This window comes from Meles meles, chromosome 16 (assembly GCF_922984935.1).
Source record: "Meles meles chromosome 16, mMelMel3.1 paternal haplotype, whole genome shotgun sequence".
In the NCBI taxonomy this organism is placed as follows: Eukaryota; Metazoa; Chordata; class Mammalia; order Carnivora; family Mustelidae; genus Meles; species Meles meles.
In genome coordinates this window covers 61,637,451-61,651,472 of record NC_060081.1, presented here as the reverse complement: position 1 = coordinate 61,651,472, position 14,022 = coordinate 61,637,451, and the positions used below count along the sequence as shown (strand labels likewise).

Here is a 14,022-nt window from a genome sequence, read left to right as displayed (position 1 = left end):
TGGCTTATTGATGGCGAGGTACCCACAGCTGGGTAAAGAATGAGAGAATGCCGGGGTGGGTGTTCAGCGCACGGGCTGTTGGCCAAACGGCCCGTGGCCCCCGCCCCTGCCTCTGCACCCCGCTGCTCCCTCCTGGCAACAGAGAGAACCTCAGGACAGCAAATCACTCAATGGACAAAGCGCCGGGCCAAGCCAGGATCTGTGTCTGCATTGGGGTGTATTAATAATTGAAGGTGCCGGCCGAGGGGTGTGTGTGTGTGCGTGTGTGCGTGTGTGTGGCCGGGCGGGGGTGGGAGGACGGATGTTTGCTGCAGTGTAAGGCTTCCTGGGGATCCTCTCAGGGTCCACATGCCTGCTCCAGCTTGGCCCTCTCTCTCTCTCACAAACCAAACCAACCCAGCCTCCCCTGCCACCAGACGATGTCCCATCCCTACATGTGTCTCCTGGCCTGGCTGAGTGCGTAAGGCCGAGGCTCCCAAACTCCAGGCTGCATGGGAATCATCTGGGGGAGCTTATGAAAATGCAGATTCCAAGGTCTCATCAACAATCATTTTGGCACTGGGTCTGGGTGGGAGTCTGCACCCTGGGGTTTGCATTTTAACAAACGCCGTGGTGAGTCCAAGGCAGGAGGTCTGCAAAGATCCTCAAAAAGATCCTGCCTTCCGGTCCCCTGCCCTGGCCAAGATCTGGAAAAAGGACCTGAGAAGAAGTCCAGTCCAGCTGTCTTTTTCTAACTTGCATGTGGCCGCAGCAAGATCCCGTCTAGCTGCCAGTTCCTCTTGGGGCCCCCATGACTTTACCAGTTCTCTGGGGAGCTGGAAGGAAGCGCTGAGATAGGGCTGGGCAGAAAGAACAAGTCCTGTCATGTGACCGGCCAAGCTTGCCTCGAGGTCATCCTAGAGGAGGCAGGCACAGCTCTCTGGCTCTCTGTACAGACTCAGTGACCTTGGGCACTGGCCCTCTCTGAACCTCAGTATTCTCATATGCCAAACACCAGCCTTGCGTGAATAACATCAGCCTTAGGGAGTTAACACTGGTAAGGGGTTTGGCAGCAAAGAGCACACAGTAGGCAGTTTATAAATGCTAGTCCTGCCGCCTGCCCCCCTCCCCCACCTCTGCTGGGCTGAAGGCAATGAGCTGACTCTTTCTCCTAAGGAGTAATCCAAACAGCTGCCATTCATTGAGTACCTAGTAGGTACAAACACAGACCAGGGCAAACCCAGCCTCCAATCCCTTATGCCTCTCCAAGGAGCATGTACCACTCACCCTCCCATTCATTCCTCATGCCTTTAAAGGCGCTCTGCGAAGTGGGCTGAGTGGAGATACCAGGGAGATGGGAGGCAAGCCAGATGTCCTTGCCACCCATCTGACCACGGGATCTCCCTGTGACAAGTCCCGGGCAGGCACAAGGCATGAGCCTTGCGGCTGGGCTGCGCTCAGATTGAGCTGGAGAGATGAGGCGCCACCAAGTGGTTGGGGTTCATGGGCTCCTCTGGGGGAGCCCCCACTTCCAGCCTCCCATCCTCACCCCATACACAGAGACACCTCCCTAACCCGGCCACATCTCCTGAATCAGCTGAGGACACGCGGAGCCCAGGAATAATGAAACGATCAGGCTCCAATCTGCTAAACAGCAATTTCTGAGCTTTTTCAGCACACACAGCTTTTATCAAATTGGTATTCTCCTCCTGAACACAAATGGCTTATTAGACATGACCCACTTATTCGCCGCGTCTCACTATCATTAATAACAGTTTCTTTTTGTGATTAAGTGAGTGGCTCCAAAACCTTCCTGTGGTCGGGTGCTTGGCCCAGAAGAGGGGCAGCCATGGGGGCTCCTCGGCATCCACTACTTGGTGACTTTGAACCTGGCAATGGTGGGAGAAAGCAGTCTGGCCCCTGCAGAGCAGCCTGGTCTCCTCGTTTCAGGAGGGACAGAAAGAGCCCCAGAGGGCTGACCCACTTGCCCAGAACTGCACAGGGGGTCAGTGAGAGAAGTCAGGTTCCCCTGCAGTCGGTGCTGCGACTTCTCTGTCCAGCCCCTCTTCTGGGCCTTAGCGGGACCTGGCTAGGGTTCAGAGGTGACATACAGCCGGCGGGGCAGAGCTGTGCCCCTACTAAGCACACCTGGCACCAGGGGGCAGGCAGGAACTACCACACAAAGGGCAAAACCTGATTTCCTATGGGGGGGGCCCTTGGGGCCTCAGAAATGCCAGAATAGCACCCAAATCGTTGGGGCCTGCTGCTCCAGGGACAGGATGACCATAAAGCTCAGAGCCCCAGTCCTCGTATCTCTTGGGACTGCAAACTCAGGAAAACCCTTCCTTGGAAAACCCTCCTAGTCTAAGTTTTAACCCTGCCAAGGAACTGAGCAGAGCAAGGAGGGGAGCGAAGGAGGAATTCCCAGTTTCCTTTAAATGGGAGGGAATCTGACAGGGAGATGAATATCCTGGAAAATGATCTGCCTTTATCCAACAGACCCTGTGGCCAGTCCCAGCTCAACCATTCACTCACTGTGTGACCTTGGACAAGTCCCTTCACCTCTTGGAGCCTTGGTTTCTCCATCTGTGAGTTGAGGGTCAAAATAACCCTTCCCCTATTCACCAGTGCTCCAGCCAGGTCAGTAGAAATTCGATGAGGGGTATGAAGGGTTCAGAGATGAAACACATACCACTTACACCAAACGTGGTGAGGCAGAAGGGTGCAGGAAGTTAGGCTTCCCAAAAAGCAGAGACCCTGAGAAGGGCTTTGGAAGTACCCATACCCCCTGCAACAATCCTACTCGTGTGTCAGGCCCCATCAAGGCCTCCTCTAATTACCTACACACCCCCCCCCCACTTTCCCATCAAAATAAATCACACAATTCTCTGCTCTTTGCGCAAACCTCCCCCACGCACCCAGCTCTGGGCTTGCGGTGCCCAACCTTGGTCCTGCAGCCTCTCCCACCAGACTGGGAAGGGACTGATGGAAGAAAGGTCTCCATTTTCATTTATGCTCTGGTCCCCATTCTGGAGCCTGGCTCACAGGGGTAGGGGAAGCCCCCACAGCTCCCACCTCAGAAGCTACAACTCTGCTGCCAACTTGGACTCCTTTGGGGCTGAACGGAGCTTCTGACACCCAGGCAACCAGTGTGGGATTGCTTGCTTGCTCCCTGGCTCCCGTGGTGGCTGAGTTGATTTTCCCACCTTTCCAGTCCTCAGGGCCAAGGATGAGGATGGGTGGGTACCCAGTAGAAGGATGGCAGGGTCTTTCTGTCCACCCCCAGAGACAGACAAAAGCCCCTGGCATCCTTTTTCCCCTTTCATGCCGGTGGCTGGAAGCAGCAATCCCAACTATTCCAATGTCTTTGAGGGGCTCCCACCAAGCTTTCGTCACCCACCCTGCAGGGACACTTGCAGCCTTACTGGTTCTCAATAGGCAGGGTCTGCTGTCCCCTAGGACCCTTCCCAGTGGTTCTCAGTGGTATAAGGGGCAGGGGAGGAGTGGGAGGGGATGAGGGCAGCTGCAGGGTTAAGCCCACAAAAGGGAAAGGCAGATGGGAAGAGAGGAGTGGGCGAGCAAAGTGTGTTCACAAGTGTGTGTGTGTGTCTGCAGGCAGAAGGGCAGGCAAGAGTTGTGCAGAGTGTGTGCGCCTGGGCGCCAGCTGGTAGGGTGTGAGCCCCCAACCGTAGTGCCTCTGTGCGTGTGCAGCGGGCAGAAGTGTGAGTGTTTATGAGTGAGGAAGGGGATCTGGAAGGTGTCTGGAGATGTGTGAGGGCAGGAGTTGTGAGTGTGAGAACAGTGAGTGTGCCCCTGGCTGCGAATATCTGTGTAGTCCCGGAGGTGGTTGTATCGGCGCGAGTGTGTTGGGGAGCAGGGGGCTCTCCGCGAGGGCGGGATCGGGGTTGCACACGGGGTGCCCCCTCCTCTGCAGGGGTGGTCGGGGTGCCAGGGCGGGTCCATGGACCCGGCAGGGGGCGCCACTGGACTCCCGCCAGGGCCGACGCGGGTTCCAGCCCCGGGGACGGTTAAGTTGGAGCGGCGCAGCCTGGGGTGGGGTTGGGTGGGGAAGTCCGCGGAGGCGGCGACCGAACTCACCGTGGCCGGAGACGTGGTTGTCCCAGGGCGCGTGGCCGGCGGGTCGCGTGGCGCCTCCGAGTTGCAGGAAAAGTGCCAGGTAGTGGAGGGCGCCCAGCGCCACAGCGAGCGGGGCCCCCATGGTGAGCGCTCGGGCCGGGGCGCCGCCGCCTCACATCGGGGCTCAGGAGACCGCAGACCTCGCGCCCGTCGCTCCCTGCCCGATGCGGCCTGGCTGCCCAGCTCCGGCCGCTGCCCCTCGCCCACCGAACCCGGCCCGGCCCCGGCCCCAGCCCTCGCCCGGCTCCGGCCCAGCCCCGGCTGCGGTTAGCGAGCGCACGCCCAGCCGGCCGCCTCCGACTGCGGGACTCTTCCCTTCCGCGGAAGGCCACTCCGCTCGGCGCCACTGCCGCCGCACCCCCTCCCTCCCACTCCCTCCCGCCCGCCCAGAGGAGGCGGCGGCGGAGGGATCCGCCGCTTGATTTATCATCAAAGTTTTGCCCAGGCTGAGATTTTTAAAGCGGTACCCGCAACTTCCCCTGCCCGAGAGTTCAAATGGGAGAGCGAGATGAGGTGGAGGAAGCCCCCCTAGGGACCTAGTTCCCGCAAAGCATAAGACAACTGACTATCCAGCGGGATAAGGAGAAAAACCAATCCACCTGCCGCCAGACCCAGCGCGCTCAGAGGGACTCCCAACTTTGCTAGCAGCGCGGTGCTGGGGTCAGGGGGTCGGAGGAGGTGGGGGTGAGGTAGGGCAGGAACCTGGGCTGAGGCACAGGGGACCTGGTGATAGTCCCGCCGCAGCCTTTAGTTCCCTGTGCGGACGTGTCCGTATGTCTATCCCCGTCTGAGCCTCAAAGTTTTCATCTGAGAAATGGGAAAAGCAGCTTCCTGCAGGGGTCCTGGTGAGGATTTATGAAATCGTGTATGTTAAAGCGCTTAGCGCTTACCGGCTTCATGGTAGGAGCTGGATAGATATTACTGTTGTTATCCTCTCTGTGTCTCAGTTTTCCTGTCTGCATAATGGGAGTGAGGCTGGCCAGTTGCTCGGGCTCCTTCTAGCTTAGAGATGCTGGGTCCTACGCGGTGGATTGGATCGCCCTCTTCTGGACTGTAAATATCCGTTCTTCGGACCAATGGGCCTAGATGAAATGTTGGAGGGGCGGGCAGGTAACAAAGGCACTCCCATTCCCAAGACCAGGAATCCAACGAGAGCCTCCGATTCCGATTCCTTCCCTGACGGTTTTCCTGGGGCTGTTGGGACAGACCTTCAGTAGAGACAAGAAGACCAACCGGAGGCCTCCTTTAAATTTAAATTTCATTTAAATCCTTCTCCGAGGTCCCACAGCGAGGTACTTTCCTGCCCTCATCCCTTATCCTTCCTCAGGCCTCTTTACTTACATGGCCATGTCCGCTGCGGTTTCAGCACCACGGAGGAGGACAGCGTCAACTCCGACCCCCATCTTTTTGGCCTCAAGTACCTCGCCTAGGCGGGCTCTTAGAATCGAGGATTCAGCACCATGGACAGACCTTCCATTTTCCTCGCCCGCCCCGCCGAATGGGAACGAACACTGCAAACAGACCACTTCCCTCTCCACAGACTGCAGGTGGATCCAGCATTGTGGACCGAGCCCCAAGTTTGAGAATGAGGTTAGAACCCGAGGGACAGCTCCCCACCCCATCGTTACTCTGTCCTTGCATCCCCCCCTTTCCAGTATTATGGCGGGCAGCACACTGGATGGGGCCTGTGGTCGCCAGCAGCAATCCGGTTCGTTCAAAACTATGGACGGCCCCTTGAAGTCCCCAATTACAAATGCTATGTTTCAGCACAACTGAGCCCCAACAGGAAGCTGCTTTCAGCACCGCGGACAGATCCCCGCCGTTGACCCACCTTCCCGCCCGCATTCACTAGAGGAAGGGGTTGGTTTTGCCGGATTGGCCCCCTTCTTTTCACTTCCTTCCTACACAGAGATAGTACTTAGGTTATCCTGGATGGCCAGGTGTCTTGGACTCTACAAAAGTGTTTTCTCATTCATTAACTTGAACCTCACTCCCAATAGAAATGGGCTCCAATGCCCCCATTATAAAGATGAAGGAACAGAATCTTTGAAATCACATAGCAGCACCGAGACTGAAACCCAGACTCTAAGTTGCAGCCTGAGGCCTGTCCAGGACAATGTGGTGGTAGAAGTCGGGCTCAAACCTAGGGCTTTCTCCTCTTAACCTACAGATTGTAGGCAGGGGGCACAGACAAGGGGACAGGGAGGGAGGGGATTAGAAGAGTGAGAACAAGAGACTACCCTTGAGGGCTGCCAGGGAAGAGGTCAGAGTGGGACCACAGCCCACTGCTGCTCTGAAAATAACCCATTGTTTGACCTTCAAGAATCATTTCTCCTCATAGTCTGGAACAGGGTTAAACACAGTGACCTCTAAATCTCCTTCAAGGACAGATATCCAGGGATTGTCTGACTTTGAAAAGGCTTACACTGTGAAGACTCTGCCCCACACCTTCCAATGGCCTTGTTTATTACAGAAATCCCAGCTTCTCTAGCTTGTATTCTAGGTCCCAGCCTCACCTCCAGCACATGCCCTCGGTCCAAATACCATTTCTGCCACGTTTCCTCCCTCAACATGCCTGATCTTCATTACGTCCTTACCCTTCTCAGTGCTTCCCCCTCCTCTTGCATGCCTTCCCCTCTGTCTAGCTGAGTGCCCCATTGACCAAGGCCCAGTCTAAGTCCCCCAAAGGAAGAAATGAATTTTCCCAGCCCCCAAGCCTCTGTTGGCTCATCACTTGTACACAACACTGTGCTAAGAACTTGACTTATCCCACTTAATCTTCAGAACAACCAGGCCAAATAGAGTAGAATGGTGTGGTTCTATGTGTGGATACTAGTTTTGAATCATGCTACTTCTTAGTTGTGTGACCTTAGACAAGTCAGGCACTAGCCTTTCTGTGCCTGAACTTCCTCATCTGTAAAATAAAGACTGTAATACTTCCATCATAATATTATTGTGGGGGCTAAATGAAAAGGACTACATAGAAAGCCCTTAGTGGTACAGAGTAAATACATGATACATGTTGGCTATTATTATTATCACTACTACTATTATTATTTGCAGACAAAAGCAGATGCTCAGAGAGGTGAGGTATCTTATTCAATGTCACACAGCAAGGCAGTTGTACAGCCCAAATATGTTTGATTCTAGAGCCCATGCTCTTAGGCATAATACTGAAGCACATCTAATGCAACTGCCCTCTTTGAGGAAACTTAGGAAACTAAGACCCAGAGAGGGTAAGTGATCCCCTCAGAGTCACACAGCCAGCCATGACAGAACTAGATCCAGGTGCCCTGTCTCCCAGCTCAGGGCTTTCCCACTATACCAGACTGTCCCATCTGTACTTCCTACAGCACCTGAATTGCAGTTTATAAATCACATTCACATCCATGATCTCATATAATTCATGCAACAAAGCCTGAGGCCAAAATTATTACCTTCCTTCTTTTACAGATAAGGACACCGAAGCTCAGATGTGGTAACATGCACAAGCTGGCACAGTGAGGCAGGGCAGAAGCTGGAGGTGAAAGAAGACCCCCCAGCCCCTATTCCACCCCCGTGTAATTCTGTCTTTTCTGCTCATGGATTCAAGGGCAGGCACTGAGGAAGCTGGATGCTTGGTGGAGGACGGAGGGAACTGAAGACTATCCCAGAAAATAGTGTCTTGGAATTCACTAGGGTGGGTGATTCTCGTCATTCTGGGAATGCTTCAGGAGAGAGTAAATGTCCCATCCCTGGAGGCAAGCATCCCATGGTCACGTGGATGCCATGAGACAAATATCCCATTTCCCGGATGAGACTCTGAAGGCAAACATCATGTCGGGTATTGCAGGTGGGAAGGACAATCCTTTGATTTTAATACATATATTAAATAGATATAACATATAATACAAATATATATATTTTACAAATATATATATATATATGTTTAGATCTTATTTATTTGCAAGAGAGCATGAGTGGGAGGGAGGAGGAGTGGGAGAAGCAGACTCCCTACTGAACTGGGAGCCCGACATGGGGCTCGATCCCAGGACCCTGAGATCATCAACGGAGACTAAGGCAGATGCTTAACCGACCGAGTCACCCGGATGCCCCAAGACGATCTTTTTCAAGTTCACCCCAGGCAGGGCATCTTGCACTGTCCCCTGCCTCTGACCCAAGCTCCCTGGAGAGCCTCCACCCTCCCCTTGACTCTGGGAGGCCACCCTCTCCCACCCCCCTTGAGAGGTGTCACTTGAGCACCATGGCTCTGTCAGTGGTAACAGCGGTAAGATTTGTCCTTTTAATCCAGAATCAATAACAAATTTCATTTAAAAATAAATTAAACCAGGCATTGGAAATCATTCACCGTGTGGGCCAGGGCCTATATAGTGCCGTCTAAATGGCTTCCTTTCGCTCATCTATCAATGCCAAGAGGGGGGAAATACCTAAGCTGCCTGATTCATGGAGAAACTACTTAAATGTATCAGCCCCTAACAATGAGCAATGTGAGCCCGGAGTTGCGCCTTTTAACACACCAATAACATGTGCAGCGCAGCTTCATGAGAGCTTATCAGAGACCCCACGGTCACTGGCTTCGAGGGAGCCCATTTATAAGGGGGAACAATGGCTTCAGTATGTAGCCACCTAATTTCCAGAATGCATTACTGAGCTCTGAGGAGCACTGGAATTCTATTAGACTCTTATCTGCCATGGGAGGGTGTGAAACCGGCAGGGAAATCCAGACTTGGCATGGACATGCCCAGAAAGTGCGGGGCCTGACCCGTGGAGGTGGGTGAACAAACCTGGAGGAAGGGGGGTGCAGGCGAGGTCCCGGATGTGTGAAAATATGTGCGTTAATAGAGCTCGGGTTTCCAGCGATTACGTTTACATCAGCGAATAAAACTTGGCAATAAAACATCGGAGCTGCGTCTCAGACAGCATTTCCTTTTACAGCCCGGTGTATTTCACTCATTATAACAGGAGGCAAGGAGCTTCAGGTGTCCCCGTTTCTCCCCCTTTAATTAAATTTCCTAAATTACTGCCCAAGATTTGGATAAAGCGAAAGACTTACGGCTCCGCTAATCGCCAACGCAAGCTCCCGCCCCTCACCGTGGTGGCCCTGACTGTACCGGGTTCCAATATTATTAAAGTGAAATACTGTGAGCACTGCCTGCCTGGGCTCTGGTTTGTAAAAGGAGATGGAGCCTCGGGAGAGAAATTGGCCCAGGCTCAGGAAAGAGGCCTGGGTTCCAGGATGGGCTTTTCTATCACCTCGCTGTGTGACCTTGGGCAAGTTACTTCCCATCTCTGGGCCTCACAAGTCTGCCCCCCCACCCCAGCCTTTCCCTAAACATCCATCCTGAGGCACTTAGAACTCACCTGGGGCTAGGGTAGCCCTTGAAGGCACACTGGGATGACTTGGAGGAGCCTTAATAATATGAATGCTAAGGCCACACCCCAGAGATACTGACACAATTGGTCTGGGTTGAGGTCTGGGTATCAGGCTCCTAAAACATCCCCCAGGTGACTGATGCCAGTGGCCACCTGGGGTTGAGCACCCCTGGCCTCGACACCGTTATGAGATGTTAGTGGACGAGCGCCTCTGAGGAGTCTAGCTGTGCCTGCGGAGACCCAAGCCCCGCCCGGGGTCTTCTCTTTCAGTCTGGCTGGAACAGGTGTCTGGGCCCCCGGGTGTATCTCCTGCAGGGATCCAGGGGGCCACAGAGAGGACTGCGACAGGGTGAAAGGACAGGGGCTCTTCCTCTCCTGTTCCAAGAATTGGGTCCAGCCAGCCTCTGGGGCCAGGAAGCCATCACTCATCTGGAGGGCGGCACAGGGTGTGCCAAACGGTGACTCCCACCCAGGTCTAGGGGGCTCTTCTCTTCTGCTGATGGATTTATCCATTCGCCACAAGGGTGGCAGGATCCAGGAGTGGCCTCCGCAGCTGGGCCATGCGCCTGTCATAGGAGCCAGCCTCCAGGTTCTGATGCCTCTGTCCACGTGCCCCACCCTTGATGCCGACCCAGGTTGCCGCCTGCGCGGGTTCAGAGCCTCCCTCTGCGCTCTGCCTCTCTCGGAACCCATGTTCCAACCAGGACAGGCTGAACGAGGGCCAGGCCTGGGCCAGAGGCCTGGGGCAGGAGGACGTTGTCCCGCCAGTCCCTGGCCCTGACAGACTGTGTGACCTCATGAAGACCTGTGGAGTCACTTGGAGGTACCCGAGTGCACCACAGAGTGAAAGCATCATCTAGAACCTGGAATTTTAAATGTCACCATTTTGTAACAGAGAATGGTCATCAAGGATCAGCCCCCATTTCTCCCATTGTAGAGACAGGGGGACTGAGGCCCAGAGAGGGGTGATGACAAGCCTGTGATCTCACAGGGAAGAAACGGCAGAGCCAGGCCAAGGACCGAGGCCCCCTGACTCCAGAATGGTCTTTCCTCCACATGTCATTGCCTGAGGAGCACAGAGAGGGTCCAAAGACCTTCCACCCCATGGCTTCCCATAGAGGGCACCTCTCCAAGGTCCAGAGAGCCCTTGTAAGCTCTGGCCCTCACACTGTAACCCAAGCCCAGAAGTTGGGCTCTACCAAGGCCAGTAAGGTGTGCATGTGGTGTGGGTCTGTGTTGTCCCAGCGAGGAGCCTAGTGATAATCTCCATCAAAGGCAATTAACTGCATCAGAGAGACGGGGTTCCTGGGACCTTCGCCCCACAAGCTGGGTGCTTATTAAACACGACGGGACAGCAGAGGCCCTGCCAATTCGAGGCTCTGCTTTGTAGGAGTGGTTTTTTTTAATGCTGAAATGACTTTAATGGCACGCTTCACGCCAGTCTAAATATTTCATGGCTGTGACTAATAACCTAGACCGACACTGCCCAATGGAAAGCAAACGCAGCCTGCTGGTGTAATTTTAAATTTTCTAGTAGCCACAATAAAAAAACAAAGTAAACAGAAACAGGTGAAATTAGTTTAATAATACCCCAAATATTGTCATTTCAACACGTGACCAATATAAAACGTTAGTGAGATATTTTACATTTCTTGTATGCATCTTGTCACCAGAATCTGGGGTGTATTTTATGCGTGGCCCCTCTCAGTTTGGGGGGCCCCACTTTCAGAGCTCAACAGCCCCATGCGGGACAGGGTCTTCCCAGCAGACCGCACCGAGCTGGACCACTCCAAGGGGAGGCCTGGGACAAGTATGTCCACGGATCCCGTGCAGCGTGTGCTCAGCGCTGGAATGAGACCCTGGGGACCTGGGACTGGCGCCATCGAGGTGACTCGTCATAGCACTGCAACCAGGGCACTCGCTGTACCTCATAAGAGCCATCGTGACCTGGGCTGGACACCCCACATTAGCCTGCCCTTGGCTCTCCTGCTGCCCCCTGCCCCCCCCTGCTCTGGTTACCCTGGCCTCCTGGCAGCTCTCCAAATGCCCCAGGGACGCTCCTGCCTCAGGGCCTTTGCATTTGCTCCTTGGGTTCCCTGGAACACGGTTCTTTCAGATCTTCTTGTCTCTGACCAAATGTCGCCCCAACTATCTTACCCAAAATACCCCTCACCTTTCTCTGTCTCAGCGCTTATCATTATCTGCCACTGTCCCTGTTGACATCCTGACTTTTTGTCTCCCTCCCTGCAGTGTGAACCCCATGAGAACAAGGGCTGTATCTGTCCTGGGCTCCAGCCAGGCCCCAGGGCACAGTGCGGGCTCAACAAGTGATTACTGAGTGAACACACAAGTGTGATTTTTGAAACTTGTTTGTGCCTGTCTCCCCCACAGCTCGGGAGACCCTCGAGGGAGGGACCAGGCTAGTTCTGCTCATCCCCTTGTGCTGCAGGCCCAGTCACATCCAACAGTGGCCATCCGACCAGTATCTGATTTTTGCTGGTGACATGATGAGAGCTTGCCCACAGGGTCCAAATCTGAGCCCACTGGGACCCCGGGCAAGTGTCCTCACCTCTCTGAGCCTCCATTTTCCTGTCTGAGACACGTGCTTCCCCTATCCTCACCCTAGAGCTGTTGCAAGAGCAGAGGACGTAGAATCTGGGCACCCAACTTAGCAAGTAGGCACCAGGCCAGTTCTCAGCATACCAGCTAATTGAAACAGCCCTGGGTTGGGGGCCCATGATTCTCCCTAGCAGAGACTGGAGAGGTCAGAGAACTTGGCCAGGGAGCCGCATTTGCTTGTTCACGCTCACTTCTACCCACACCCACTGCAATTTTCTCCCCATGCTCCCATCCATGCCCTTCCCAAATACCACCTGCCCCAAACCCTTGCCATGGCCCAATTTCCTGGGTCACTGGTTTGATTCAGTGGATGTTCCCCAGATGGGCTCCTGTTCGGGTCTGGAGAAGTCTGAGGAGTGAGGGAAGCTGAGAGTCAGGCTTGGATGGATGACCACGGTGCTGCCTGGAATACACTCGCATCTCTTCCAGAACTGGCTCCTGTGCCAATTCCTGGAGGGGCCAACCCTCCCCCTCAGGGCTCTCCTCATCCCTTGTCCTCTCCTCAAGGTCCTCAGAGGGTTTCCAGCCCCACTGGCAACAACAGGGATGAGGCTATTGGCCAGGTCATATGGCCCCTGGTAGCATTAACAGGAGCATACAGCCTAGAACAAGGGAAGAGATGGTTTGTCCTATTCTTCTCTGTCCAGCCTGGTCTCCCCTATCCCTGCCCAGACTCTTCTGCCCCTTTCAGGGAAGGGGGCAGGGGGATGGGATGGGCCTGTAGATCACACGCTTTCAGCATCTGGGAGGACTGAGCAGTCTGGCTCGGGCTCTCATCGGCCCTGACCCAGGCATCACCTGTCTACAGCACACCCCCTCTTGAACAACCCCTCACATCCAACATGCCTCCCTCCAAGGCTCTGCTTTTCCTCTCAGTCCTGCCCTGCTCTAGGCTTCCCTGTCTCAGGCAATGCCCCCTTCCCAATCCCCCCAGCTAGCTTGCCCCCAGAGATGGAATCTGTCCTTAAGCCCCTCGTGGAACCCTTCTCGGCATGCACATTCTCCGAGCTGACAGGTCGGTGGGCACCTCCCAGGTGTAGGAACTTCCCGTGTCCCCGGTGCCCACCCCTCATCCGACCAGAAGTCAGAGGGAGTGCTTCGACCAATGCAAATCCCATCCTCCTCCCCCACTTAGAGCTCTGGGTGTTTCCTGCTGCTTAGAATAAAATCCAAACAGCTTCCTTAGGTGACCTCACCTCCCACTAGCTCCCCCTCACTCTTGCTTCCAGCCATTTGGCCTTCTGGCGGTGGCGGTTTCTGGAATGTACCACGCTCCCTCTCACCACAGTTCCCTCTGCCTGGAACATGCTCACACCTCTTCCAGAACTTGGGTCCTGTGCCAATTCCTGGAGGGGCCAACTGTCCCGCTCAGGACTCTCCTCGCTCCTCGTCCTCTCCTGCGCAGCCCTGCACCTCCACAGGAAGGTCGGACCTCCCTCACTCTCACATTCTCTGAGACTGGCACGGGGTAGGGCCCCAGTAAATGCCACTGAACGAGTAGCGGAGGGAAGTCATGGAGAAATGAAGAGCTGTAACAGTTCGGGGAGTGGAGGCTGTGGGCTCCTGGGGGCCTGATCACTGTATTTCAGACATGCGGGGGTCGGGCCCCACTGTGACATCAGCTCCTTGTGCCACTCTGGCGTTTTGGTCCTCCTCTGGGCCTCAGTGTCCCCAGGAGGATGAGGGGCTTGGTCGAGACCTGGAAGGCTTCTCCGCCCCTTGGGGTTCTTTATTCTGGGATGTGAAGGAGGCGGGCAGGTGGCAGAGCCCTGGAGGTGGGGCTGGGGAAGATTAGACTAGGTCCACACAAGGACAAACACTCCCTTAGCCAGAGCTGGCTGGCCGTGGGGCAGGCTGCCTTGGGAGAAAGTGAGCTCACCGCTGCTGGAGGTGTGTAATCAGGGGGCCATAGGG

General features: G+C 54.9%; 1 protein-coding gene across 1 annotated transcript in view; it reads right to left on the bottom strand.

Annotated features, from left to right (window-relative positions):
• Window positions 1–4,385, bottom strand: part of VSTM2L (V-set and transmembrane domain containing 2 like) — a 34,470-nt gene extending 30,085 nt beyond the window's left edge. The window contains exon 1 of the mRNA XM_045980197.1: window positions 4,078–4,385. Within this exon, the coding sequence (XP_045836153.1) occupies window positions 4,078–4,198 (121 nt within the window). The 5' untranslated portion in view covers window positions 4,199–4,385. The remainder of the gene's footprint in view (window positions 1–4,077) is intronic.
• Window positions 4,386–14,022: the final 9,637 nt, after the last annotated feature.